The sequence below is a fragment of the Anomaloglossus baeobatrachus genome, chromosome 5, assembly GCF_048569485.1.
Source record: "Anomaloglossus baeobatrachus isolate aAnoBae1 chromosome 5, aAnoBae1.hap1, whole genome shotgun sequence".
Taxonomy (NCBI): domain Eukaryota; kingdom Metazoa; phylum Chordata; class Amphibia; order Anura; family Aromobatidae; genus Anomaloglossus; species Anomaloglossus baeobatrachus.
In genome coordinates, this window is record NC_134357.1 from 524,460,017 (window position 1) to 524,486,141 (window position 26,125).

At 45.8% G+C, this 26,125-nt stretch overlaps 2 protein-coding genes across 2 annotated transcripts in view; both read left to right on the forward strand.

Annotated features, from left to right (window-relative positions):
* Nucleotides 1-26,125, forward strand: part of LOC142312888 (uncharacterized) — a 171,670-nt gene that overhangs the window by 97,895 nt on the left and 47,650 nt on the right. The gene's annotated exons all lie outside the window — the stretch shown is intronic.
* LOC142312080 (uncharacterized) lies at nucleotides 5,697-24,278 on the forward strand. The gene is made up of 6 exons (XM_075350959.1): nucleotides 5,697-5,862; nucleotides 5,992-6,171; nucleotides 6,254-6,377; nucleotides 6,461-6,558; nucleotides 10,179-10,269; nucleotides 22,970-24,278. The coding sequence occupies exons 1-6, from the start codon at nucleotides 5,785-5,787 to the stop codon at nucleotides 23,896-23,898; spliced, it is 1,500 nt and encodes a 499-aa protein (XP_075207074.1). The 5' UTR covers nucleotides 5,697-5,784; the 3' UTR covers nucleotides 23,899-24,278.

The window sequence follows — 26,125 nt, forward strand, 5'->3', positions numbered from 1 at the left end:
CGGATGTTCCTCACCGTTGTCCCCCACTTGGCTAAGTACAGCTCCTAGTCCTGTGTCCGATGCGTCTGTTTGGACAATGAATCTGCGACGGAAGTCAGGAGCAGTCAAGACTGGGCTTTGGGCTAGCCGGTCTTTCAATTGGAGGAACGCAGTTTCACATTCTGGGGTCCAGATAAGGTTACGGGCATATCTTTTGGTTGTGAGGTCAGTGAGCGGTTTTGCTATGGTACTGTAATTGGGGATAAACTTTCGATAGTAGTTTGCGGTTCCTAGAAATGCACGGACCTGTTTCTGATTGACCGGGCGTGGCCACTGGATAATGGCTTCTACTTTTGCAGGTTCGGGACGAATGCACCCACTTCCCACCCGATGTCCCAGGTATAGCACTTCGGCCATCCCCATTTGGCATTTGTCAGGTCGGATGGTGAGCTGGGCTTTGGCTACCCTCTGCAGCACCTGGGACACATGCTCAAGATGCTCCTCCCAAGTGTCGCTGAAGATAGCGATGTCATCCAAATAGGCCTGGGCATACCCCTGACATCCCTCTAGTAAATGGTCTACCATCCTCTGGAAGGTGGCTGGGGCGTTTTTCATCCCAAAAGGCATGCTGGTAAACTCAAAGAGGCCAAAAGGGGTTATGAAGGCCGATTTCTCTTGAGCGTCTTTTGTGAGTGGGATCTGCCAGTATCCCTTGCTCAAATCGAGGGTAGATATAAACCGAGACCCCCCTAACCTATCTAGTAGTTCATCCACCCGGGGCATGGGGTAAGCATCTGTAATCGTGACCTCATTGAGCCGTCTATAGTCCACACAGAAACGAGTACTCTTGTCCTTTTTTGGCACCAATACCACACTGGCAGCCCATGGGCTATGGGAGGGGACTATGACTCCCATATTTAACATGTCATCCACCTCGGCCTTCATCATTGCCAACACAGGAGGGGTCACCCGGTAGGCGGGTTGTCTTAGTGGGGTGGCTGCCCCTGTATTGACATGATGCTGGACCAGGGGGGTTCTACCAGGCTGACTTGTGAACAGGGTTTCATATGTTCCGAGTATGTCTGATATCTGTCGCTTCTGTGATGGACAAAGCTGCTCCCCTAGTGATACATCTTTTACCCCCATTTCCCTTTTGGAGTCCACTAATAGGTCTGGGATCTGGTCCAACTCTGGATCATCTAACTCTGGACAGCAAACTGCTAAATTGGTGACTTCTCGTTCCTCATAAGCTTTTAGCCTGTTGATGTGGTAGGTACGCTCACGAACACCTGCTCGATCTAGGGCCACGGTGTAGTCAGTATTGCCACATTTCTTGGTAATGGTGAATGGACCCGCCCACATGGCTTGCAGCTTGTTTTTCCGCACCGGTACTAGTACTAGGACCTTCTGTCCACAGGCAAATTCTCGGGGCCGGGCAGTGCGGTCGTAACATCGTTTTTGCCTTTCCTGAGCCACTTCTAAATTCCCATGGGCTAACGCCATGAGGTGCCTCATCCTTTCCCTAAACTTTTGAACATAGTCCAGTATGGGAACCTCTTCTGTGGGGAAGGTGCCCTCCCAACTCTCTCGTACCAGCTCTAGGGGCCCTCGTACTTTTCGGCCGTACAGCAATTCAAAGGGAGAGAACCCAGTGGAGTCCTGCGGCACCTCCCGGTAAGCAAAAAGGAGCTGCTGCAAGTTTTTCTCCCAGTCCCCCCCCTCGGACTCCACATATCGGCTAATGAGCTGTTTGAGCGTTTTGTTGAAGCGCTCACACAATCCATTTGTTTCAGGATGGTAGGGGGTTGTGCGCATGGGGCGGACTCCATGTTTTTCCCACAGGGTGTGAATCAGTTCACTTTGGAACTGTGCCCCCTGGTCAGTCAATACTTCCTGTGGAAACCCTACCCGGCTAAAGATGTCCAATAGAGCTTGAGCCACGTGCTCTGCATCTATGGAGGTTAAGGCAACGGCTTCTGGGTAACGGGTGGCAAAGTCTACCAGGGTGAGGATGAATCTTTTTCCACTGCGGCTGGGGATGGCTAAGGGGCCTACTATATCAATGGCAACTCTCTGGAACGGTTCTCCTATCAAGGGCATGGGTTGAAGTGGGGCACGGCATGGGGCTCCCCCCATACGCTGACACACTGGGCAAGAGGCTCTGTATTTTTGCACTTCTTGAGTGACCCTTGGCCAGAAAAAACTACGCAGCAGGCGGGCCCGAGTCTTTTTGGTCCCCATGTGCCCAGCCGCAGGAACATCATGAGCTAAACGCAACAGTTGGGGTCGGTATGGCTGGGGTACCACAAGCTGATGTACACGGGTCCAGGGTTTTTCTGGGCAGGATGCGGGCTTCTCCCGATATAAGAGGCCTTTTTCCCATCTATATACCTCCCCCTGATTTCCTCCCCCAGGTTGGGTGGCCGCACTACGGATAAGCTCTAAGGTGGGGTCTGACAGTTGAGCTTCCCTGAACTCTTTACGATCTATCTCCCCCCAATCAATGGCCACAGTTGGGTCTGATGTACTCACATTTGTTGGCTCTGATGAGGAGGCTGAAGATTGAGGAGTTGGGTTCTCCTCTGATGGGCTGGAAGAAAGACCTGCACCAGGATGGTGTTTGGCTTGGCTGCGGGTGATGGCGGTGACAAACTGGCTGGATAGTCCTTGTCCTAGGTCATTTCCCCAAATTACAGGGGTGGGGAGGCCGTCCATGAGCCCCACTTCAACCTCTCCTTGGTCAGTTCCCCAGTCCAACTGCACTCGTGCCAGAGGGATGTTCGAGCGCTGGCCCCCAGCAAGGATGATGGTCACTTGGCGGCCAGGTAAATGATGTTCTGTGGGAACAATATCTGGGCTGACCAGGGTGATGGAAGATCCCGAGTCTCGAAGTCCCTGAGCCTGTATATCACCGACCTTGACCGTCTGGATGTGGGGATGGAGGTTAGCTGGTGTACGGTGTCCGGCCTGCCGTAGGGTGTGGACTGGATAAACCACTTCCTCAGCTATTGGTGTTTCTCGGGAGTAGCATTCCTCAGGTCTCGTTGGTTCATCTCGGCATATGTTGACTGGTAGACGGGCTCCAGGCATGGGGCCCCGGTTTTGTAGACACTCTTTGGCCATGTGTCCAAGGCGCCCACACGTATAACAGCGCCGTGGGTTAGACAAGTCACCCATTCTGTTGGTAAACCTTTGTCTTGTTGGGGGTTCTGTGGGGTAATGAGTTAGTCCAGCACGTGAGTCTGGGGGTCGCTTGGATCCATGGTTGAGGGACCTATTGGGCCTCCAGCTGGGTCGGTTGGCTGTAAATTCGTCAGCCAATCGCGCTGCTTGCTCTGGGGTGTCGGGCTTCCTGTCAGCTACCCATTCTCGGATTTCCGGGTCCATCTGCACCAGCAGCTGTTCAAGCACTATCACATCACGGAGGGCAGCAGCGGAGTGGGCAGCCCGTCCATCGAGCCAGCGATTACAGTGTCGTCGGAGTTGACTGCCAAATTTGACGTACGAGACACCCTGGCGAGACATAGTCCGGAACTTAGTGCGATGTCTCTCGGGTGTTATGGTAAAAAGGGCCAACAAAGTGTCCTTAATAATTCCGTAGTCCAAGCAGTCCTGAGGCCCAAGTGATCGGACAGCCTCCTGGGCCCGGACCGGCAAGCTTGTCCACAGGTATTTGGACCACTCATCTGTGGGCACCTGGTGCATTAGCATCTCAAAGTTTTGCAAGTGTTCATCTATCTCAGTGCTGGAATCATTAAACACTGGCACATCCCTGTAGCGAAGATGACTTCCTTGGTGGTGGTCTATCCTGGAGGTAGGTGCTGATGGTGAGGAAATTGGAAATCCAAACACAAATTGCAGAACACCAGCCCTCTCTTCCCTTGAAGCTTCAGGCCCCAATGCAGTAAACAATTCCTTGACTCGGTCTGCTTGGTTTTGGTTTGTTTCCAGACGGTCACTGGATCTAGGATGAGATACAGGGTTTACCTCCTCTGATACCACAACGGCAGTGTCCTCATCATCCTCTGCATCATTCTGGGCATCCCAACAGACTAATTTCCGGATCAAGTCTGACCGAGTGTCAGTGTTCCTGTAGTCAATCTTTCGCATCTGGCAGAGATCCTGTAGCATCCATTTACTGCAGCGGTCGTAACTCCTCTCTGGTCCTTGTCCCATGGCTGAGCTGGTGGGGTTGTACATGGCAGCGTCCGAAACCTGAATGCCTCCCTTATGGCCTGCTGGGTATGCTTATGTGCCTCCCTGGTTGTTGAGCCCTGGACGGTGTCCGAAAACACGTCCACTGCAGCTCCCCTGGGTAAACCAGGCTGAGTAGTATCCCACCGCTGCCACCTATTGTGGAGACATGGGGCTCGGTGGGCGCTCTCGTCCACTAAAACCCGCCGCCTTTAGAAAGACAGCGTGGCTCAGGGCTTATCCCAACTGAACGCCGGCCTCCCTAACCGTGGGCGTAACACTACTCAGACAACACAGGGTGAGGGAACCACAATAATTAGACTTTATTGGATCCCCAAACAATTAACAGCACATAACACATAATCAGCAAAACACACAAATGTAACAGGCAACAGAGTCTCACCCTTCCGCTGGCTCACCAGGGATTTAGAATGTCCTTGCCTCAGAGGTTCCAAGCTGTCTGAGGTCTGCAAAGTCTGTAACAGGTGACTGAACTGTCCCAACCTGCGTGTCCTCCTTAGGTAGTCCTGGTTTGATGTTACAATCCTGGCAGCCGGAGTCGAGATCCCTAGGCTGTGGATATGGTCTCCAACCGGATCCGGAGTCCCTAGATTGAAGCCATAAGATGTCCTGATCCTCCAGTCAGCTCCAAAGAGCTTAGACTGAATCCAACCACCATCAACAACCCCTGGTGGCTTAAAGAAGTCCTTTTTATAGCCACAACCTTCCACTTGGGTACACTGTGTCCTCATCGATTGGTTGGACAAGATTGCTTCTCCCATTGGAGGAATTTCAAGCTGCATGGACAATGTTCATTTAAATGATATGGGTAGAAAGCCTGAGGGTGTACATGTAAACTGGGAGTCACCGTCTAGACAATGGCTACTAAGGTAATTACATTATCAATACACAACTACAATACGTCTAGCTTTCAGTGGCCAACACAAGTACATTGAGTCAACAAGAGTCTTGTAAAAACAATGAGGGACTTCTCCCCCGTCTATAGACAATCTATCATGCTGTCTGGCTGGATTTTAAGAAACTTTAACCCATGTCGTCACAATATTGTCACTCAAGCCTAAAACCTACAATAACCCTCAGACCAGTACACCACTGCGCATCCAGCTCTGTCCTCACCTACTGTCCCCTCACCTATCCCCTGTAGACTGTGAGCCCTCGCAGGCAGGGTCCTTTCTCCTCCTGTACTAGTGTCTGCCTTGTATTGCTCATGATTACTGTACTTGTGTTTATGTATACCCTTTTCACTTGTAAAGCACCATGGAATAAATGGCACTATAATAATAACTCACTGCACAGTCAATGGCTATAGAGTTCACATGACGATGTGATATCGGTTTCATACTGACATTGAGGAGCTGCCTTAAAAACATATTTAAATTATGTTCCAGTCAATAAAAAGAGAAAGAATATGACATCTACATGTTATATCTTTTCATGTTTCCCATTATTATCTACAGTAACTGTATTATTACATGGGAACTTCAGGATATTACATCGACTCATGTTCATCCCATTCAGGTCCCTACAATATTGGATCCTTTCAGTGGAGATCTTCTATATAAGAGAATTATCCTGATTGACCCATCAAGGATGGATAGGGACAGGGACAAGATGGTGGAGAGAATATTACACCTCACCCTAGAGATCCTCTTCCAGCTTACTGGAGAGGTGAGTGATTCTGATGACGTCACATTACATCATTCTTATCTATGGGAATAACAGATGGACAGAACTGGAGAGGTGAGGACTCTGGAAATGTCTGTAGTGAGACTTATTAATGTGTCTCTCCATAACCAGGATTACACAGTAGTGAAGAAGACCTCTAGTGAGCGCTGTCAGGACCCTGTGTCTAAGGGATTGGGAAGACCCCTGAGCCCAATCACGGGGCCTCCACCTCACCCCCTGATACATGAGGACATCAATGACCAGAAGATCCTAGAATTCACCTACAAGATGATTGAGCTGCTGACTGGAGAGGTGACACTGCTGGGAATGCTGGGACATTATACAGTAACGCTATGAAGGGATCGGGGGATGACGGTATCATTGTATGTGTCAGGTTCCTATAAGATGTCAGGATGTCACCATCTATTTCTCCATGGAGGAGTGGGAGTATTTAGAAGAACACAAAGATCTGTACAAGGACGTTGTGATGGAGGATCCCCAGCCCCTCACATCACCAGGTAATAGACAGGACTAAATACACACAACCTATAATTATCTGTATGTAAAGAATGAATTCAGTCCCTGTATGTGTTTCTTCCAGTTCTATCCTGTAAGAGGACAACAGCAGAGAGATGTCAACGTCCTCTTCATCCACAGGAGTGTGAAGAAGAAAATCCCAGCGTTCCTCGGGATCATAAGGTAGATGGAGAGAAGGTGTCATGAAATCTCCCTATGATGTGTAGATGGCTGTGAAGGTCTTGTGCTCAGTCTTGTTTTCTCCACGTCCATATGTTTTATACTTGTGTAATGAGAATTTGTGATATACTGTATAATCAGCTCTATTCCTGATTACAGTATATTACAAAAGTGAGTACACCCCTAAAATTTATGTAAATATTCTATTATATCTTTTCATGGGACAACACTAGAGATATGACACTTTAATATAATGTAAAGTAGTCAGTGTACAGCTTGTATAACAGGGTAAATTTGGTGCCCACAAAATAACTCAACATACGGCCATTAATGTCTAAACTGCTGACAACAAAAGTGAGTACACCCCTAAGGGAAAATGGCTAAATTGTGTCCAAACTGTCAATGTTTTGTGTGGCCACCATCATTTTCAAGCTCTGCCTTTAACTTAACTAACTCTTGGGCATGGATTTCACTAGAGCTTCACAGGAGCCACTGGAGTCCTCTTCTATCATCCATGACAACATCACAGAATTGGTGGATGTTAGAGTCCCTGCGCTCCTCCGACTTTCATTTTAGGATACCCCACATATGCTCAATAGGATTTAGGTCTGGAGACATACTTGGCCCGTCCAGTGCATTTACCATGAGTTTCTTTAGCAAGGCTGTGGCCATCTTGGAGGTGTGTTTCGGGTCGTTATCATTTTGGTATATTGCCCTGCATCCAGTATTCGAAAGGAGGGATAACAGTCTGTTTCAGTATGTCTCAGTACATGTTGGCATTCTTGGTTCCCTTAATGAACTGTAGCTCCCCACAGCTGGAAGCACTCATGCAGGCCCAAGCCCGGACACTCCCACCATCATGCTTCACTGTAGGCAGGACACTCTTGTCTTTGTACTGCTCCCCTGGTTGCTGCCACACACGTTTGACACCATCTGAACCAAATAAGTTTCTCTTGGTCTCATCAGACCACAGGTCATGGTTCCAGTAATCCATACCCTTAGTCTGGATGTTTTCAGCAAACTGCTGGCTTCTTGTGCATCAACTTTAGAAGAGGCTTCCTTCTGGGAAGACAGCCATGCAGTCCAATTTGGTGCAGTGTGAGGCATATGATATGAGCACTGACAGGCTGACCCCCCCAACCCTGTAACATCTGCAGCAATGTTGGCAGCACTCATACATCTAGTTTAAAAAGACAACCTCTGGATATGACGCAGAGCACGTGCACTCAACTTCTTTGGTCGACCATGGTGAGGCCTTTTCTGAGTGGAGCCTGTCTTGTTAACCCTTTGTATGGTCTTGACCACTGTGCTGCAGCTCAGTTTCAGGGTGTTGGCAATCATCTTATAATCTAGGCCATCTTCATGTAGAGCAGGGGTCCCCAACCCGTCGCTCGCGAGCCACATATGGCTTGCCTGCTCCTGACGTGGCTCGCCGATGGTCCCTGGAAATGTAGCAGTACATGGCCGCGAGCCATCTGTTTCTCAGGACCGGCCGTTATTGGTGGGGAGAGTGAACATCTGATCCAGGGTCCCCACGCTCTGAAGGGCCCCCTGCCTTTCAATCATAAACTTCAGTAATCGTACGAGTTCTGAAGCGTCTACAGTTGCAGAATGACCTTTGGTGACATCACAGTCATGTGACTCACCTAAGGTCCTAATGCTGCACAGCAGGAGTCCCCAGACATGCACATATGCAGTGTCAAAGACCTGGAGACCCTGCCTCTATTCAAATGTATGCGCATCTTTCAGGCACGCATACACTTGAACAGTGCGGCGACCGGACTGAGGCAGAGGAGCTGCTCAGCACCGTCATCACCATGGCCCACAGCTACCGAGCAGGAGGACGCGCAGGAACAGGTAAGCGAGCCAGAGGAGCCGAAGAGGACAGTAGGCAGGAGCGTAACTAGCACGGTCACAGAGATCGTCACTGCGACCGGGCCCAGGCCTGCGCCAGCCCCTGATTCAGATGGAAGTGTGTCCGCGGGAACGCATCCAACTGAAATACATCGCAGCACAGAGATCAGTCGGGTCCCTGTACTGCGAGGTGCTGGCCACCGATTAACGCCATGAATATTCATTGGTCCCCACGCACACAATCGTGGGCATGGGGAGCAGAGAATATGCTGACAGCTGCCGGTGCTGTAAGTGGCCACGCATCACACTGATGTCATGTGCTGCGCCGCTTACAGGCTGGTAAGTTGCGGGCATGCCAGTGTGGCAGGAGGACATCGGGGGAGCGCAGGGTAGGTGGGTACAATTGTTTATTATTTTTTACTGTGTGCTGGGGTGGGACTATATACCAAGAGGATGGGGAGGCTATAGATCAGGAGGATGGGGAGGCTATATATCAGGAGGATGGGGAGGCTATATATCAGGAGGATGGGGAGGCTATATATCAGGAGGATGGGGAGGCTATATACCAGGAGGATGGGGAGGCTATATACCAGGAGGATGGGGAGGCTATATACCAGGAGGATGGGGAGGCTATATACCAGGAGGATGGGGAGGCTATATACCAGGAGGATGAGGAGGCCACTATACCAGGAGGATGAGGAGGCCACTATACCAGGAGGATGGGGAGGCCACTATACCAGGAGGATGGGGAGGCCACTATACCAGGAGGATGGGGAGGCCACTATACTAGGAGGATGGGGAGGCCACTATGCCAGGAGGGTAGGGAGGCTATATATAAGGATGGGGACATGTTTGGGACATATACCAGGATGGGGCTATATACCAGGATGGGGACATGATGGGAGCATATATACCAGGATGGGGCTAATGTAATCTGGTCATAGTGTCATGGTATTTCTCCCTTGTATGTGGTAATATTCGGTTACTACATGGTCTAATTATGGTGTGGTGGTATTACTCTCTTGTATGTGCCTGTATTTGGTCACTATGTGATGGTAATATGTTGTCTGGTCACAATGTGGTGGTATTTGCCCCTTGTATGTGGTGGTCTTGGTATAGTGGATTGTGTTGTGTATGGAGGTCACTTTTTCTCTCTGCTATCAATATGGGAAGGATTCTTTATTTCCAATTATTGTTTCCTGTTTTCTACTGCTAAATTGGCTTTGACTACGTCTTCATCTCTACAATGTGGCTCTCGACCAACTTTCAAAGTCGAATGTGGCTCTCAAGGTCAAAAAGGTTGGGGACCCCTGATGTAGAGCAACAATTCTATTTTTCAGATCCTCAGAGAATCCTTTGCTATGAGGAGTTATGCTGAACTTCCAGTGACCAGTATGAGAGCGCGTGTGAGCAATAACACCAAATGTAACACCTGCTCCCCATTAACACCTAAGATCTTGTAACACTAATGTGTCACAGGACACTGGAGAGGGAAATGGCTAATTGGGCACAATTTGGCCATTTTCACTTAGGGGTGTACTCACTTCTGTTTTGTGTGTTGAGTTATTTAGAGGGCACAACAAATTTACAGTTATACAAGCTGCACACTGACTACTTTACATTGTATCAAAGTGTCAGATCTTCAGTGTTGTCCCATGAAAAGCTATAATCACATATTTACAAAAAAGTGAGGGGTGTACTCACTTTTTTATATATACTGTAAATATGACTTCTCCATCTGTCTGTGACTTTTACAATAATTGTTTCAGGGGGAAGATCAGCCCAATAATAATACTACAGAGACATATGTGTGGGATGATGAGTGGTGTAAAGTGGAGATTATTTCAGATGATGATTCAGGTGAGTAGTGACCACTAGATACAGATAAGTAATATATTTTGCTAATAATTATAATATAAAGCCACGTAACCACATTTATTACGGCATATCTTAATACAAAATACTGTAATTAAGCCTACATGACATACCAGTATTTATTATAAATGTTGGTTTTGTCACTTATTCTTCTATTTGCACATTGTTATTGGTCATAGCATATCCGGCAAGCTATTTATGGCTTACTGAGTATATTTTTCATCTGTTCAAGCACCTAAAATGTGAGATTTCCAAAAGAAAGCCACTTTATGACAATTAAAACCCTTGCTAAGAAAAGGAGATAAGGCTTACAAATTACCGTATTTTTCGCTTTATAAGACGCACCGGATTATAAGACGCACCCCAAATTTAGAGATAAAAAAAGCTAAAAAAATTAAAAATGTGATCCGTCTTATACTCCGGTGTTGTCTTACCGGAGGGGGCAGCAGTGGTGGTGAAGCGGGGTCACAGGAGGCAGAGGTTGTGCTGGCAGCCGCAGCGGCTCCGTAGTGGCAGCGGCGGGTGAGTGGTGCAGCAGGCCGGTGCGGTGAGAGTCCTAATCTGTCCGCGGTCCTGGTTCAAATGATGGCACCTGAAGCGGCACATGCGTAGATGGAGCTCTCATCCAAGAGCTCCATCTGCGCCCGCGCTGACTCCCGGCGCCATTATTTGAAACTGGGACCGCGGACACACTGGGAAACCTGTTGCACAGCCACCCGCACGCACAGAGTGGCAGCCAGCAGGCCGCCCACCCACCCGCACAGAGAGGTAGCTGGCACCAACAGTCACCCGGCTGCCGCCCGCACGCAGGCACGGGCACCCGGCTGCCGCTCGCTGTGACGGGGGTGTACAACAGAGCAAAGGATGGACAAGGCCGAGGGACGATCCAACAGGTTTACTAACAGGAATACAAGAACAGCACACGATAAGTCCACGTAAAACAGATTCGGGGGCCCTTCCCGACAATCCTCGGACCGGATAACAAAGCAATCGTCCTTACAGTAGTCCAAAGAGTTTCACACAATCCCACGGGCCGCCACACAGGCCTAGCTCCGTCCGTGTCCACAGCCACCCAGGCTGGGGCTCCTGCTCTCTTCAAGTTTCAGCTCACTCTGAAGTTACAAAAAGGGGAATGCATTGTCTGTGCTCCTTGACCAGCCCACCATGTTCAGGGGGTGGGGGTCACACATCCTATCATCAATGGTTTGGTCCATCACAGGGCTCCGATATGTCTGCCAGCCACAGTAGATGAAGGGATCCCCTGCTGTGCAGAACAATGACTATTCCTTCACTGGCCAATTCAATTACAGATTAGATACACAACTCTGGAAAGAAGAGGACAGGCTATTTACATAATCACATTAGATGCCAAGACTACAATTGTATGAGAGAGACACATTGAGATCAGTAGCTCCCCCAAGGAAATACATGAATTACAACTAATACAACCAGGGAAATATGCATATCATGACATAGTATCACAGCATATACAGTGAGAGGGTAAATTACATCTTCACAATCCCTCCCCCTCCCAACTTGTGTACGTACTAGGGACCTCTACAGGTCACTGGTTAAGTACACACAGGCAGAGCGTTACTTACATGTGGCTTCATGCAGCCACGAATTGGCATCGTAGCTCTCCCACATCATTGCCCAGGAGAACAGCTGCAGGCAGACCACCCATCACCCCAACCACACATCGCCTGACCCCAAAACCAAAGTTCAGATCCACAGTGGCTGTGGGAATAGTCCTCCATTGTCCACCAGCCAGTTCAATAACAATCCCAGGTCCTCTATGGATTGCCTCAGGCCGAACCACTCGGGGATCAGCCAGTGTGAGGAAAGCACCCGAGTCACAAAATCCAACAAGTCTCTGTCCATCCAGCACAACCTCCTGCAAGTGCTTACCTCGATGAGCAGAAGTCGTCATAACTGCGGGTCGCACCCCGTAAACTCCTGGTGGTGCAACATGGGGGGCTGAGTCACTAGGCCAGTCCTCACATAACGGTGCCACATCTTCCTCCATGGCACTGGGCTGTAAATAATTAACAATCCGATTGGGTGCAGGATCAGTCCTCATTTGAACAGCTGGGCAGGAGACTTGCCGATGCCCTGGCTGTCCACATTGATAGCATCTGAGCTGGGTCTCCCTCCATCCAAGGCGTCCTCTTGGGTAAGGGGTAGGGGAACTTGGAGGCCGGCTCCCACCTGAAGGTGCTGTAGGGGTTTGAGGATGATTCCTCCATGGCCTGGCTGGGCATGAGGCCTGCAAATGCCCGGGATGCCTACAAACATAACACCTGCGCTCTGTTACTTCCTCTCCCCGGCGTATTCCAGAAAGTGCAGTAGAAGCAACTGGAGGCACATTAACACGGGTATCAACATGTGGTGGCTTAGAGGAACGGGGAACAATGGGGACAGAATAACTGGGGGCATCCGGTGTTGTGGAGCTGTTAGGTGTCTCTCCATCCTCCAACAGAACCCTCCACTGAGGCTTGATGGTGAGAGCCTCATCAGCGAGAGCAGCAGCTTCCTCCACTGTCGCTTGTTTTCTCTCACGCACCCATTCCCGGATCTCAGCGGGGCACTGGGCAAAGAATTGTTCTTTTAGGATGACCTGCAGGAAGGTCTCCCAAGATAAGGCCTCCTCTGCCTCCAGCCAGCGATTACATATTTGTTTGAGTCTATGAGCATATATCTTAAAAGACACTTCCCCATCACAGGCTAAAGCACGGAACTGAGTCCTGTAAGTGTCTGGGGTCACAGCATAATGTTTTAGAATAGTCTGTTTAATCTCCGCATACTCACAGTTCCACCGAGGGTCCATAGCTCTATAGGCTTCAGCAGCTCCTCCCTCTAGGAGCCCAACCAGATGCCAGACACGCTCCCTGTCCGGGACTTCCATTAATCGACACTGATGCTCAAAGTCCTGGAAGAAGCCCTCAATGTCGCCTGCAGCCTCATTAAACTGCTTGAAGTCTTTGCGGGACACTCTGGGAAGTTCCCTCATGATGGGTGCTGGGGTTACAGTCTGTCTGGAACCTCTCGCGGCTTCCACAGCGAGCTGCTTATCCAGCAATGCCATCTCCTCCATCCTGCGCTCCTTCTCTTCAGCTCCACGCATGGCCTCCCTCTTATCTTCTATGGTGGCCTCATCTCCAAGCAGTGCCATCTTTTCCTTGTACCACACAACCCATTGACTTTTTTGGGTATTCACCTCCGGCTCCCGTCTTTGCTCCCCTTGCTGTGGAAATTGTTCCTCGGTGCCATCTTGCAGGCAAGCGTGTTCCAATGCCTCAATTAGTTGCTCCTTGGAGAGTCCTTTGAAACGAACTCCTACTTCACGGGTCTTTGATTGTAGGCTCCCCAAAGTCCAGGTCTTGTACTCTGCAGTGTTGGTTCCTGATGTTGAGCCATTGTCCTCCATTCCTTCTGCTCTGATCCCAGCGCTGCCAACCAGTTTGTGACGGGGGTGTACAACAGAGCAAAGGATGGACAAGGCCGAGGGACGATCCAACAGGTTTACTAACAGGAATACAAGAACAGCACACGATAAGTCCACGTAAAACAGATTCGGGGGCCCTTCCCGACAATCCTCGGACCGGATAACAAAGCAATCGTCCTTACAGTAGTCCAAAGAGTTTCACACAATCCCACGGGCCGCCACACAGGCCTAGCTCCGTCCGTGTCCACAGCCACCCAGGCTGGGGCTCCTGCTCTCTTCAAGTTTCAGCTCACTCTGAAGTTACAAAAAGGGGAATGCATTGTCTGTGCTCCTTGACCAGCCCACCATGTTCAGGGGGTGGGGGTCACACATCCTATCATCAATGGTTTGGTCCATCACAGGGCTCCGATATGTCTGCCAGCCACAGTAGATGAAGGGATCCCCTGCTGTGCAGAACAATGACTATTCCTTCACTGGCCAATTCAATTACAGATTAGATACACAACTCTGGAAAGAAGAGGACAGGCTATTTACATAATCACATTAGATGCCAAGACTACAATTGTATGAGAGAGACACATTGAGATCAGTAGCTCCCCCAAGGAAATACATGAATTACAACTAATACAACCAGGGAAATATGCATATCATGACATAGTATCACAGCATATACAGTGAGAGGGTAAATTACATCTTCACACTCGCATGCAAGCACGGGCACCCAGCTGACGCCCGCACGCAGGCACAGGCACCCGGCTGACGCCCGCACGCAGGCACGGGTACCCAGCTGACGCCCGCACGCAGGTACGGGCACCCGGCTGCTGCTCGCACGCAGGCACGAGCACCCGGCTGCCGCCCGCACGCAGCCACGAGCACCCGGCTGCCGCACGCACGCAGGCACGGGCACCCGGCTGCCGCCCGCACGCAGCCACAGGCATTCAGGTGCCCGAACGCACCAGGTCGACGCACAGACAGACCCCCAAGGAAAGCTATATTCGGATTTTAAGACGCATCTCTTATTTTCCTCCCAAATTTTTGGGAGGAAAAGTGCGTCTTATAATCCGAAAAAAACGCTAATTACATTTTCCTTTTTATTTTTTTTTTTAAATTTTAACCAGCATCAAAAGTTATAAAACTTTGCAAATTAACAATCCTTAGTGTGTTTAATGTTTTTTGTATTCTGTACATCTTTCAATAAACAGAGTTTAAAAAAACCAACAAAAACTTTGAAAATGACTTTAATAGGAGGATTTCTTAATTCCTGTACTAAAACAAACAAAGTAAGTAGCTTCCAAAATTCTGCTGCTCTCTAGTCTATTTGCTTGCCTTTAGCTGCATTGACATCAGAATATAAGCATTTGGAGCACAGATGATATCAGTAAAAGGATCAGTTAAGCATCTGTGTTTCATTAACTCTAGAGATAAGCTACTGTAGGAAATTGATCTGATAAGCACAACATTCAGAGGAGAAGAAAAGAGCTGATCTATCACTGCCATCATCTGTACTCCATGTATGGAAAAATGTAGAAAAAAGATGTGTTAATACTAGCAGGGGATACGCCAGAGAACACTTGCAGGAGACAGGTGATTAACCTCCTACAGAGTCTGGCCATGCTTCACTACAGCCAGGTGGAGACTTTCCGGCAACAGGAGGATGTAGCACAGCTGAATATGTTGCAAGGAGCAGCTCACAAGATGTTCTGACAGGGTAAAGGGCAAATCGGTGTAGGCAGAGAGTAGGGCAGTGCTTATGAGCCGCTAAGCCACGAGTCACTCAAGTGACAGTCAGTGGTGAGTGGCACATCTTTAATCAACTTTTTGACACATCGTTGAAGAATCTGTGCTTTACTTAGTTGAGCACAATCATGTTTAAGTGTACAGTGGAACTTTGGATTACGAGCATAATTCATTCTGGGAGTGCGCTCTTAAACCAAGTTACTCTTATATCAAAGCAAATTTTCCCATAGGAAATAATTGAAACGCAGACAATTCATTCCACAACCCAAAATATTTACTGTATTTATACAAACTTATTACAGTAATACAAAATAATGTACTGTATCCATATAAAATGATTGCAGTACACTAATAGAAAATACTGCACAGTAAAAAGCATATAAAACAAATTAAAATGCACGTTAGCTTACAATAGAATTGTTGGTGTGCAAGAGGTACTATAGAGAGAAAACAAGCGGTATAAATATGACAACCTTTCTTCTATTACAGTACACTAAAAACAAACCCCAAATCTATTCTCCCCAAAATAAGGGCAGAACTAAGCTAAATGTGGGGTAGGAATACTGCACAGGCAATTAGATTATAGTACAAGCAATGTGCTGTACTGGTTAGCAGAAAGAAAGTACAGCACTATATCCAATAATGCAAATTGATAGACATGCTATATATATACTGTAATGTACCATGGTATACTGTATACAGTACATATGTACAGAAAGTTACCTCCAGAGCGGGTCAGAGCGCGGTGAATGGACAAAACCGGAAGTGTACATGGTATTTGCTCTTATTGCAAATCATTGCTCTTAATCCAAGTTACACATTTTTAAGAAGCTTTGCTTGTCTTGCAAAACGCTCTCAAAGTTACTCTTAATCCAAGGTTCTACTGTATTTCTAAACACAGCTCTGGCTTTTAATATTCTGAAGAAGGCTCAAAATGAGTACATTCTGATACCAATATAGCTGAAGGCAAGCACTTAGACTGAGGAAAAGCAGGGGTGCCGACTAGTGATCACTAAAATTCTCGGTTGCTCGGTCCTCAAGTCGAGTCAGTCAGAGGCTCAGAAAAGGCTCAGCTAGAGTAACGAGTAAAATGGAAGTCAATAATTGGACAATTCGGCTCTCCATCCACATACAGCCAGCCATAAACGGAGCATTTCCGGGGGAGGGTGGGCTTTTTTTGTTTCTTTTGATACACTACATCCGAAAACGTTCCAACCCTGGTGATAACCATTTAGAGCAGGGCTGTGGAGTCAGAGTCGTGGAGTCAGAGTTAGTTTTGGTTGGAGTCGGAGTCGGTAGAAATGTACCGACTCCAGCTTTAAACATTTTTTATTAATATTTCATAATTGAACTTTCATATGAATTTTATAAATGTTACTCAAATATATATGTTCTATCAAACTATGAACAACAGTGATAAGCAGTTCTGCTGGAGATAGAGACATTTCGTACTTCTTGTGTGTCACTGTTCTCCACTGCCCTTATCTAATCTTATACTTGGTTAACCTCATGCTGCCCCAACCCCCCTACTTACAATGTATGAAACTGAAAGTGAAAATGTGTTGCAAATTCTTAGTAGTAAAGCTCCTCCTCTAGACTAGATCATACTAGGTGTGCGTCTTCCAAGCATCTCACAGCTGCCTGCTACTCAGAAGAGGAAGACTGTAAGAAGTATTATCCTTTCAACAAACTTTGCATCAGTTAACTGTGAGTACATGAGGAATAATAACAGTATTACTGAACATTATATCAGTTGTACGACCTGGCAATAATTTTGTACAATTGTTTTTAGGAAAAACAATTGTCATTTGGATTGTGAATGCAGAATTAAAAACCTGAGAATGTCAAAGAAGCATCACATTAAATCAGCTGTATTTGAACATTTCACCGTCACTCAAGATAGAAAACCTTATGTCTGTCAGTGTATGACAAATGATCCAGACGAAAACAAATGCTGTGAAGCCAAGATGAGTGCATATTCAGGCAAAGATAAAAATACTCCTACCAGAGCTTCTAATCTAAAGAGACATTTACAGCGCTTTCATCCAGAAGTACTGAAAGCAGTGGATGAGAAAGACTGCATCCAAACCAATGAACCAGTGCCCAGCTCTTCCAGCCAAACAAAGGAGCAGAGAACTTTGCAGCCATCAGTTGCAAGATATTTTGTCAGTGACAAAGTTACTGTGACAATGACAGTAGATACATTTAAAAAACAGATCATAGAGCTTGTTGTAAAGGATAGTGTGCCTATTTCATTATTTTCACGACCAGCTTTTATGTGTCTGAATGGGGAAATGGCCCGCAAGCTTGGTGTTTCTCTGGAGAGAGAGAGTATTAGAAAGTTAGTAATCGAAGAAGCTTTTAAACAAAAGGAAGAACTTAAAAAAACTCTCAAGGGACGCTTTCTGTTTCTTAAAATGGATGCCTGCACACGTCACAGAGTGAACTATTTTGCCATCAATGTCCGATTTGTTTGTGACAAAAATGAAATAGTTACCAAGACATTGGCAGTAAAAGACACTAAAGCTCATCACACCAGTGAGTTTCTCCAGGTCTTGGTGGAAAAGGTTCTGCAAGACTATGAACTTAAAAAAGGGCAAGTTCTTTCTGTCATAACTGACAATGCTTCAAATATGATAAGTACTATTAAGCTAATGAATGAGAGTAATGATGGTGACCAGCAGCTAGAAGAACATTCTGGGTCCACAGACACACAAATGTTTGAAATAGAGGAACACATTATTGTAACTGAGGAGCAAACTGAAGTTGCTTCAGATGAACAGCAACATGATAGTTTAGATGATCTTGTTGAAACTGTGTCAATATGTTCTTTCAATCATCACATGCGCTGTGTTGTGCATACACTACAGCTGGCTATAAGAGACAGTCTGCAAGAAGGACATGCTGCTGCACTGATTGGCAAGGTGAGAAAATTGGCTACTGTTGCCAGAACCCCTAAAGTTGACTCAATTTTGAAGAGACGTGCTGGAAAAGGGGCAATTATTGATCAAGCCACACGATGGGGCAGTACTTACTTAATGATTCAGCGCTTGGTAGAACTGAAAACCTTTCTTGTAGACATGGCTAACCCTCAACTGACACTAAATGAAAGTCAGTGGAATCAGGTGACTGAGCTGGAAAAATTGCTAGAGCACCCATTTACAGTGACTAAAAAATTACACGCAGAGGACTTAACTCCAGGTATTTTCTTAAAGGAATGGAAGAACCTGATGTTTCGCCTGTCCCAAAGAGGAGGGTTAATTGCAAGTGGCATTGCTACATCAATGAAACGGAGACAGGAGCTACTATTACAAAATAACATTCTTTTGGCAGCTGTTTATGTAGACCCAATGCATCGGATTCTTCTAGATGATCAACAGCTAAGTAAAGGAAAAGAAGCTCTGTTTGAAATAGCAGTAAGGATGAAAGGGTTGCAGAACAGTCAGGAGGAACAAGAAGAATTTGGTCGTCCTGCCACATCTTCACCCTCATCATCAACTGATGAAGAATTTAATTTCGAAAAATATTTGGATCACAAGGACCGTGCAAAGCGTTCCCGCATAGAAGAAGAGTCATCCCCATCAAGGAACACAGCCAGTACATTTCAGCAGAATTTTTCATGTGCACTAAAAGAAATTGAGAAATTTGACCGTTCATCAAAAATAACAGTGCAACAAGCGATTCCTCTGTATCCTGACATTGTCAGACATGTTGCCCGAGTGGTTACTGCTTTGCCACCAACACAAGTTAGTGTAGAGAGGTTGTTCTCTGCTCTCAAAATAATTAGATCAGATTTGAGGGCATCCATGAAGGAGGATCTGACAGAGGCAATACTTTTTCTGAGGACAAATTTATAGATTTCTTCTTATTAACTGCATAAAAGTGTTTATTGCATATTTACTTACAGTTTAGAAAAGTTTATAAAAGTTATTTGCTATATTCTAATTGTATTCTAATAAATGTAGTTTTTGCTCTAAGTGGTCTGATTACTTATATGATGGTGAGAAACTGAATAAGCACGATGTTAATATTTTACAACAGTAAATTTGTTGTTATGAATTGGCCATTGATGAAGGAGTCGGAGCCAGAGTCGAAGCCGGAGTCGGAGTCGGAGTCGGAACCTGATAAAATCCAGGAGTCGGAGTCGCAACTGTGGCTTACCGACTCCACAGCCCTGATTTAGAGAATGCAAGTGGCTCACTCTGAAGTGCCTGCACATATGCACTGAAGCAAGCCTGTGTTTTGTGCTTGTTGTTACACTGACGACACATCTGAGCACTTGCGATACTCGACTGGGCACAAGTACCCATGCACCCCGATGCTCAATCAAGTACCGAACAGTGGCGAGCACGCTCCCTCATCACTAGTGCTGACACTTTCACTGCCATCATCTGTACTCCAAATGAGTACGCTCTAATACCAATATAGCTGAAGGAGAGCAGTTGGGAAAATGCATGGGTTTGCATGCATGCAATTTTTTTTTTTTTTGCAAGTATGAAGACATCTAGAGATGAGTGAACCTGAGGTTCAAAGCTCAGGTTCGAAAACAGACAACTAAAAACAACAAGTTCGAGTTGAAAATTTGAGTGAGTTTCGAGTGCAAACCACTGAAATGAGCAGCGCTGTGCCTGGGCATGAGTGATGTTCAGCCCTGTGCGAGCCGCGTGCAGTGTTTGAACTGAGGGTAACAACAGCATGATCACATGTAGTGTGCATACACATACACAAAAAAATATATGAAAAACCCTGCCCACCCTCCCACAGAAGTGTTCTGCTTATGGCTGGCAGCATGTGGGCGGAGACACAAATTACCCAATTACAGACTTCCATTGAGGTTCAGATCAAGTCAGGGTCACAAACCGAACTTTATGTAAGATTCGACTGTGCCCTCCGAACAAAACCTCTAAAGGGTCGCTCATCTCTAAAGACAGACTCCCTAGTAAAGTGATTTGCAAAGCTTCATAACTTCATTCAGGACAAAAGTCTACAAAAAAAATAGTTAAGCTACTCTTTGAGGATCACATAATTCACAGAACAAACAGAGCAAGGGAGACAATATAAAGAAATGTCCACATCCCTCCATCCCAAAAAAATGGGAACTTTCAGTTTTAACCAGTGCATATGCCTAAGGTTAGTATCTTCCATATCACATGTAGAATACTTTAAAAGTGGTTATTTGGACTCATCAAGCATAAAAAAGGTGAACAACGCAGTCCATGGACTATAATGTACCTATTCATTCTAAAATCTAAACTGACAGTTTTGTTGGGGTTTTTTTTTACACTTTTTCCCCTGAGTAATCTGTTTTGTATAATTGTTCGTTTTTTAACCTGTCATAGTATTCCAGAGATATAAGCCTTTTTTCACTGTTTATAGATTGTAAGTTTGCGAGCAGGGCCCTCATGTCACGGGTGACAGGCAGTTATGTGGTTTCTTGCAATAGAAGGTCACAGCGTTTGGCTGTGCAGCTTTCTTGCTAGATTTTCATCTCTCCCCCTTTTGGACACAGCAGTAGCTCGCTTCCACCCAGCTGCTGATATCAGTATTCTCTTGGTGCTTAAATACTCCCTTGTTCCTGGTACTGGTGATATTATTCAGTTCATTATAGCTCTTCTTGCAAGCAGGTGGCTTGCTCTCATCTGTAGTATCGTTGCTGAACTACTGCCTGAGTCATCTGTGGATAAGTAGTTCATGCACTTTCCCCCTGTGTGTCCTCTTTGTGTTTTCCTTTAGCATTTAGTGGGGTTGATGAAGAGTTCATCCCACCTGTTCCCTATTTTGGGCCCAGCACTAAGGTTCCGCACCTATGAGCCGAGCCACATACTTGACCCTAAGTATCCTATCCAGGGTGGTGAGGAACCCCAGGGACCAGCAGTAGGTTTGGTAAGGGGTGAGGATCTCACCCTTCCCTCGACGCAGGGGTCCCCTTCCCTTACCTTTTGCCACTCACTTCCCTTACCTTTTGCCCGTACCTAGCGTGAGACCTCACTCATGTAACTTAGAAATTAGATTTACATAGAAGTCATTCTCTACAAATTTAATGTCCCTTACTATGTTCTGGAATTCCCAGAGCATAAGAAATGTAATATGTAAAAAATAAATCCTTATACTAACCTCCCCAGCCTTTTAGCTTCTCACGACCACCTGTCCATTCTTAGTCACATATAGGCCCAGTTGGTTCTGTGCATGCACACGTAATGATCATAGCCCATGGCATATTTTTTTTAACATATTGATGGCCTTCTGTGGTTCAGATAAATGACTGGCAGTGGGCGCCATGTTGCTGAGTCTACGTTGAAGTGAATTACAAAAGAATATGCATTTTGGCGAATGTTGATTTTTGTAGAATTCCATTCCACTCAAATATATTTGCTCATCATAAATAAACTCAGGGTTTCCCTTTTCCCCCAATTTCCCCCCCATCCTGCTAATTCAAATGTGAGGATGAAGAAACATGGCCTCCTGCTCTTCAAGAAAAGCTTAGCAAGTAAATAGAGATGAGCGAACCTGTGGAAGTTTGGTTCGGTGGGTTCAGCCGAACTTTTGAAACAGTTCGGTTTTGGACCCGAACTTGAACTGAACCCCAATGAAAGTCACTAGTTGGGCAGTTCAAGTCTCCACCCACATGCAGCCAGCCATAAACACAACACTTCCGTGGGGGCAGGTTGGGTGGGGTTTATCCATTTTTATTTATTTATTTATTTTTTGTGCACACTACCTCCGTTCAAACACTGGAAGCGGCTGGCACTTGGCTTAGAACCGAGCATACCCGAGTACAGCAATATTCTCGCTAGTGGCTAACATACGTAAAGCACCCAATCTCCAAACTCTGTTTTGTTTTTTTTATAAAGTCTGTGTTTGGTACAAATACCGAACAACAAACCTCTCTACGAGTAAGCTGTTCAATTGTTTGATTCCCATTTCCATGATCCTATCACAATATGTGGCAGGTGTAATAATAATAACAATATTAGCAAATTCCTCCAATTATAAATGTAGTCTAGTAGTCCTCATTAGCTATGTTGCTTACCTCATGTGCAGGGCATAGCAGTTTAGGTATCCACTCATATAATGATAGTAAGTTGCTCATGGTCATAATCATGGACACCTAAACTGCAATGTCTTGCACATGAGGTAAGCAACATAACTAATCAGGGGAACTATACTACATTTCGAACTGGAAGTATTTTCTAATATTGGGATAGGATCTTGAAGATGGGAATACACCTTTTAAGGGTAGAAATTAGTGGGAAATAGTCAAGATTTTACACTATATCATAAAGAATTATTGTATTTCAACACAAATTTTTACATGTGACTTGAGCTGCCTGAATTAGCAGGAAATCAGGGAGAATCACCTATTGCAATGTGAATGGCACAGCTAATGTATTTATTATCCACCGTGAACTGCAATCTGTATATCATTTTTTATAGAGTTGTCATCAATATAACATTAGAGTGATATTACTGGGAAAAAAAATAACAAAATTTTATTCTTGACAGATGACTGTACCAGGGACTCAGAAGGACATGTGATATCTTCTTATTTTCGAGCAAATGAACATAGCATCACACAGGATACATATGAAGACCCGGCCAATAACCCAGACACATCTTCAGCCTTTCACAGGAAAAATGTATCATCCAATTCTTTTCAACAGTTCCTACCTTCTGATTCATCACAAACTGTTAAGCAAAAAAACATTTATAGAAGGGGCGTTGAACATCAGAGAGCTCATATGTTGGAGAATCAATTAAAATGTATAGACTGTGGGAAATGTTTTAACCGGAAATCACATCTTGCTAGGCATTACAGAATTCACACAGGGGAGAAGCCATTTTCATGTTCAGAATGTGGGAAATGTTTTAAGCAAAAATCACATCTTGTTAGACACCACAGAATTCACACTGGGGAAAAGCAATTTTCATGTTCAGAATGTGACAAAAGCTATAATATTAAATTACTTCTTGATGCCCATCAAAGAGTTTGCACAGGGGAGAAGCCTTTTTCATGTTCTGAATGTGGAGAATCTTTTAACGATAAATCATATCTTATTATACATCAGAGAATTCACACAGGGGAGAAACCATTTTCATGCTCAGAATGTGGGATAAGTTTTAACCAGAAATCAAGACTTCTTATACATGAGAGAACTCACACAGGGGAGAAGCCATTTTCATGTTCAGAATGCGGGAAATGTTTTATCACAAAATCAAATCTTACTGCACATCAGAGAATTCACACAGGTGAGAAGCCATTCTCCTGCTCAGAATGCGGGATAAGTTTTTACCAGAAATCAAGTCTTATTATACATGAGAGAACTCATACAGGGGAGAAACCATTTTCATGTTCTAAATGTGGGAAGTGTTTTAACAACAAATCAAATCTTTCTGTTCATCTGAAAAATCACACAAAGGAGAAGACATATTAATGTTTTGCATGTAAGAAATGTTTTTTTTTTCCAGGCATCTTATTTTATACCAGAAAATTCACAATGGGAGATAATTGTTTAGAATGGAGAAAATATTTTCATGATAATCAAAAAAGAAAAGTTACAGGAAAGATAAAAGATAGCAATACTGAAAGTGGTATAGAAATGGTTGTATGAGAAAAAAAAACAACACATAAGCCAGAAGACTGGGACAAAGCAAGATTGTGAAACAAGACCACTACTATGTTCTCAATGTGTGTTTTACAGTCAAGCTTTTAGAAGCAGTTACATACATTGGGGAAAATAATTGTTTGATACACTGACTATTTTGCAAGTTTTCCAACCTTCAAAGAATGGAGAGTTCTGTAAGTTTAATTGTATGTACACTGTGACAGACAATAAAAAGAAAAAAATCAAATTGTATTATTTTTAAATAATTAATTTGCATTTTATTGCATGAAATAAGTATTTGATACAATAGAAAAATAACTTGCTATTTCGTAGAAACCATTGTTTGCATTTAGAGAGGTCAGATGTTTCTTGTAGTTCATGACCGAGTTAGCACACAGCGCAGCAGGGATTTTTGCCCACTCCTCCATACAGATCTGTTCCAGATCTTTCAGGTTTCAGGGCTGTCACTGGGCAACATTGAGTTGCAGCTCCCTCTAAAGATTATCTATTGGGTACAGGTCTGGAGACTGGCTAGGACTGGTCCAGGACCTTTTGAAATACGTCTTACGGGGCCACTCCTTAGTTGGTGAACGTCAGATGGGCCTGGACATGTGCTGGTGTGAGCAGGGGAGCCTTGCGTGTCCTGCAGGATTTTAATCCATGATGGCGTAGTGTTACTAATGGTAATCTTTGAGACTCTCGTCCCAGCTCTCTTCAAGCAATTAACCAGGTATATGAGAAGGTCATGTGGTCAGATGAGACCAAGATAGAACTTTTTGGTATCAACCCCACTCGCTTTGTTTGGAGGAAAAAGAATGAGGAGTACAACCCCCAGAACTAAAAGTTATCTTTGAGACCGTGGTCCCAGTTTTCTTCAGGTCATTGACCAAGTCCTCCCGTGTAGTTCTGGGTAGGGATGGGTGATCCCCCTGATGGTCGAGATCAGGGAGACTCGCTCGATCATTTTTAAAGATCGGGATCAAGATAACACGATCTTGCATCCCGATCACCGATCTTTGACTTTACAGTTATGGGATGGGGCGGGGGGGGGGCTGTAAAATAAAGAATACAGTTAATAATAAACATTGTCATTATACTTATAGGTCCCGCGATACGTCCTGCAGACTCTGTCTCCCGCCGCCTCTCCTTCTGAGTCTGATCATCGCTGTTCCGCCAGGTAACAAAAGGACCTTCTGTGGCGTCATAGCATGTGACCTGTCACATGTGAATGTTCTATTATCTCATTGGCTACAGACTAGTCACATGGCTATGTCGTCATGCTAGGTCCTGTCAGTGCATCATGCCGGTACGCGGTGCTCGCCCAAGCATCTCAGTACACGACATACTCGGCAAGCGCCGTGTACCGGCGAGATGCTCGGGCACATGCTTTGCTCCCTGCATGTTGGTGCTCTTTACAGTCATCCCACATGCAGGGATTAGCTGCCTCAGCCGGTGAACAGGGCGCCGGGAATCGGAGATCACCGTTGCTATAGTAACCCGCCCGTCAAGTTACTATGACAACGGTGGCAGCGGTGATGTCACCGCTTACCAACCCGCAATCTCTGTTCACTCATTGAGTGATTAGACGCACGGGGAGCAGCAGCGTTCTTCCCCCGTGCTTTCTGATATAGCAGAGCAGCATGGGTTGAAGAAGACAGAAGACCAGGATCGTGGAGGGGTGATATGGAGTAACTAAGTGTGTCTGTGTATTTATTTCTAATAAAATATTTTTTCTCTGTGTGGTCTCTCTTTGTTAACCCTTTATTGGAGATTCCTAATGGCCGGGTCAAACTTGGCCTGAATCTCAGGCTTTATATCAGCTGGTAAAACAAAGCTGGTATTAACCCCTTATTACCTAGCGTGCCACACGGCACCAGGGCCGCTGGAAGAGTTGGATACAGCGTCAGAAGATGGCGCTTCTATGAACGCGCCATTTTCTGGGGCAACTGCGGACTGCAATTCGCAGCGGGGGGACCCAGAAAGTTTGGGCCATCCTGCGCTGCGGATTCTAATCCCCAGCTGCCTAGTTGTACCTGGCTGGACACAAAAATTGGGC

What these genes read in the sequence shown, in the direction of transcription:
- LOC142312080 (XM_075350959.1), top strand. Translation starts at nt 5,785, where the DNA reads ATGGATAGGGACAGGGACAAGATGGTGGAGAGAATATTACACCTCACC. An exon ending in TCTTCCAGCTTACTGGAGAG is followed by an intron (nt 5,863 to 5,991) that starts GTGAGTGATTCT and finishes CTCCATAACCAG; the next exon opens with GATTACACAGTAGTGAAGAA. An exon ending in TATTTCAGATGATGATTCAG is followed by an intron (nt 10,270 to 22,969) that starts GTGAGTAGTGAC and finishes TATTCTTGACAG; the next exon opens with ATGACTGTACCAGGGACTCA.